Below are 3,569 nucleotides of genomic sequence, written 5' to 3'. Positions count from 1 at the left end.
AAAAGTAATCGATAACATAAAACAATCATTTAAAGAATCAAGGTTATTAATCAAAAGAGTCTTAAATAAAATAAACAGTTCAAAAACTAAAAAAACTTTTCAATTGTATAGCCTTAACCAATTTATCTTCTCTCAATGCTTGTTTTACTCATTAGTACTTTTCATTTTTATCCAGAACACGACTTGGTGATTCTGTAAACATGGAAATTTAATTATAAAGCTGTGTTTTATGTTTTTGGCAAAATTTGGGTTATGGTAATCAAATTTTTGATCCCAAGTTTGTTTTTTATATTTTTCAATTAAATTTTTGGTGCAAGATTTATTTGTCAAGTAAAATTTAAAAAAGTCAAGTTCGTTATTTTGTTTTTTTCGAGTAAATATTTATAACAAAAAATGAGGGTTGAGCAAAGAAAAAATTATTTAGAAATTATTTGTCTAAAAAATCGGGGCATCCCAGTACAGAGTTTTGAAAAACAGTTTATTTTACTTAACACTTATAAAACCGAAACATGCAAAAAACAAGTTTTTTTAATTTTCTTTTCCCAAATAACAATTTTGCCAAAAAGTATAATCAAAAAAAATATTTTTTGTATGTGATTTTTTGGAAATAATTAATTAAATTAATTCAATGTCGGGAAAAGTTTTAATTTAGTTTTTTATGTTTTTATTCTTAAAAGTATGGAGTGTGAACAACCTGAAGAACCAGAATATTTCTCAATTGATGACAAAGCTGAAGAAAATGTTAACAATAATTTTGGAGAAGAGATAATATGTCCTCAAAATAGTTATGAAAAACATGTTATTTTTGAACCCCAACACGTATTAGATAATCCCAATAAAATTGTTAAAAATTGGGAAACAATTGATCCAGTTTTGGGGGAAGCAGATTTTTCAAAAATGAACCAAAATTACAGAAAAACTGAAATTATTGGTATTTTTTCTAAAGAAATTGAATGTTTTGAAAAAATAATAACTCCCGATTTTTTGGACTTGATTGTGGCAGGAACAATTGAAAAAGGCCAATCGTTAGTTAAAAATTGGAAAGTTACAGACGTGGATGAAATAAATTGTTTTATTGGTGTTATGATATATTTAGGAGCCATGCAAAACAAAGGCCCGATTTCCCGATTTTGGAGTTTAGAATTCGGGCGTCCTTTTCCAAAAATTGCCATGGATAGAAATCGGTTTTATGTACTTTTTCGAAGTTTCCGTTGTGACCTCAAATCAACAAGGGAAGAAAAAAGAAAAGAAACGGTATTTCCAGCTGTAAAAAATTTATTTGAAATATTTTCCCGAAATATTACGCAAATTTCTACACCGGGTCAGTTAATTTGTGTGGATGAAAGAATTTTCGGTTTCAAAGGGCGTTGCAAAGATATTCAATATTGCCCTCAAAAACCAATCAAACGGGGGTTAAAATTTTACTGCGTTTGTACTTACGACAAAAAACTTTGTGTCGGAATGACTTTGTATGAAGGCAAAAAAGAGTCATAAATCAGGAAAACTGATGAACTGCATCACGGAGAGTCAGTAGTGATGAAATTAGTCAAAAATTTAATTCCAAAAGATGCTCCTAAAATAGAATTTTTACTACAAAGCGACAACTACTTTACTTCTATAAGAGTAATTAATTCGCTTGAGTCGCAAAAAATCGGGTACATTGGCACAATGAATCAACGAAGTGCAAACACGCTTTTAGAGTCAAAAAGGAATACAATGTTAGAAAAAGAGAAAATTGACAAAAATGGAAAAACAAACTTCAAAAAAGTTAGAACAACTTGAGAAAAGAGAAACTGTGTTAATTATAAAATGGGTATGTTGGCATCACAGAACGAACTAAATCGGGAAAAAATGGATATTTTGAAAAAAAAAAGACTTTGAAAATATCCAAAATTTAAAAACAACAAAAATGGAAAAAATTGAATTGGAAAAAACCCGATTAAATAAGGAAAAAGAAACCAATCCTCAAAATATTCGATTTTGGAAACAGGATTCAATTCTTTTGACTTCATTTAATCCGAAAAAAACTAAAACTGTGATAATTACAACAAATTCTCTAAATGTCCCGATACTTGACCCCAATAAGGCCAAATCAGAAATGAATGTATTATATAATTACACAAAAACACCTGTTGATACATTCGATTTCCTATGTCAAGAATATTCGACAAAAACAAAAACAAGGAGATACAATATGGTCGTTTTTCAAAACATTCTGGATTGTGCAATGGTTAATTCTTATGGGATGTTTCGGTATGTGATCCAAAATGACTACTTCACTTTTTTCGTTCGATTGGCCAAACAATTGTTAGAAAAATACATCAAAAAACGTCTTGTACATGGAATGAAAAAAACAAAAGAAAAAAGAACCGTGTTTATTGCTTGTGGTCTTTTGGATTGGTGGGAAGAAGCAAACCCTTCACAAAAAAGAAAGAAAAAAATATGAAAGAAAAATTGCTTTCCGGAAGCAAAAGTGCCACCTTTGCGTTGGTTCTAATGCGAGCAGGGTAAAAGAACTCTGTTCGCGTTGTGAAGAAACCACTTGCTTGTCTCATTCTTTAATGCTCTGTCGAGTCTGTTGGGAATTAAAAAGAAGAACGAAAGAAAAAAAAAAGAAAAGAATTGGGTCTAATTGATGGTTTTAAATTGTTTGGTTGAAACTTTTTGGTTATTTTTTAAACTGTATTATCATTTAATCTAAACGTGTTTGAGAAATTATTTTTATTGTAATTATGCAATTCTTTATTTTGTTATCAGGTGGATTGACGATGTAGGATCTGTTGTTATGTTAAGAATTAACATTAAAAATATTTCTTACAAAATTTCATACAAAAGATTATTTTTGATCAATCTTAGGTAATTGAGTATTTAAATTTAATTATTTTAAGTAAAATAAAACTGGCTATTGGCCGGTTTGGGTTAGAAAGGGGTTTTAAAATAAAATGAAAAAAAATGATTTGGACAATTTTTTCTTTACTTATTTTTCTTCTTAAAAAAAGTTTGGGGTTGTGAAAGTGTTAATGTTATTTAAAGTGATAATCAAGGAAAATAAATAATAAACTGTTTTTTTAATAAAAAATAAATTATTGAAATTAAATTTCATTTCTAAAAAATACGATTAAATGATTTATTTCATTCAAAAAACAAACTAGTATATATAATATAACAAATAACATCTTTTTAATATATGACTCAATTGGAATTGGTGTACCTCAAAAATGTTGTTCTTTACATGACAAATACGAGTGATATAATATTATTCATTTTTATGAACAAAAAGTGCAAAGATGTTGTCGACTCGATGTATATTAATCCATACAAATTGTCATATTACAATTCTGTGGAAAAAATACAGAAATTGTTCCCAGCGCTTCAAACATTATATTTGACAGACTTGATCACCAAAAACAGAAAATTGCAGACAGACGTGACACACCTTGAAATCGACTTTTTGTCGTGTTCAAAAACTTTTTCTGTTTATACAATTCAATCAAAAAACATCATTGAAAAAATCAGAAAACTCCGAATCAAATTTTACAACTTGGACTGCTTAACAAGCGACGTAGAGA

The 3,569-nt window shown here is 28.5% G+C and overlaps 1 protein-coding gene across 1 annotated transcript; it reads left to right on the top strand.

Annotated features, from left to right (window-relative positions):
• Nucleotides 1–3,187: 3,187 nt before the first annotated feature.
• EIN_446160 (hypothetical protein) lies at nt 3,188–3,569 on the top strand (the record flags this gene model as incomplete). The annotated part of the gene is made up of 1 exon (XM_004185347.1): nt 3,188–3,569. A coding segment is annotated over one exon (382 nt), but the record flags the coding sequence as incomplete, so codon positions are not given.

The sequence above is a fragment of the Entamoeba invadens genome (genome assembly GCF_000330505.1).
Source record: "Entamoeba invadens IP1 unplaced genomic scaffold scaff_1105074726671, whole genome shotgun sequence".
NCBI classification, from domain to species: domain Eukaryota; phylum Evosea; order Mastigamoebida; family Endamoebidae; genus Entamoeba; species Entamoeba invadens.
This window is presented reverse-complemented; position numbering and strand designations above follow the sequence as displayed.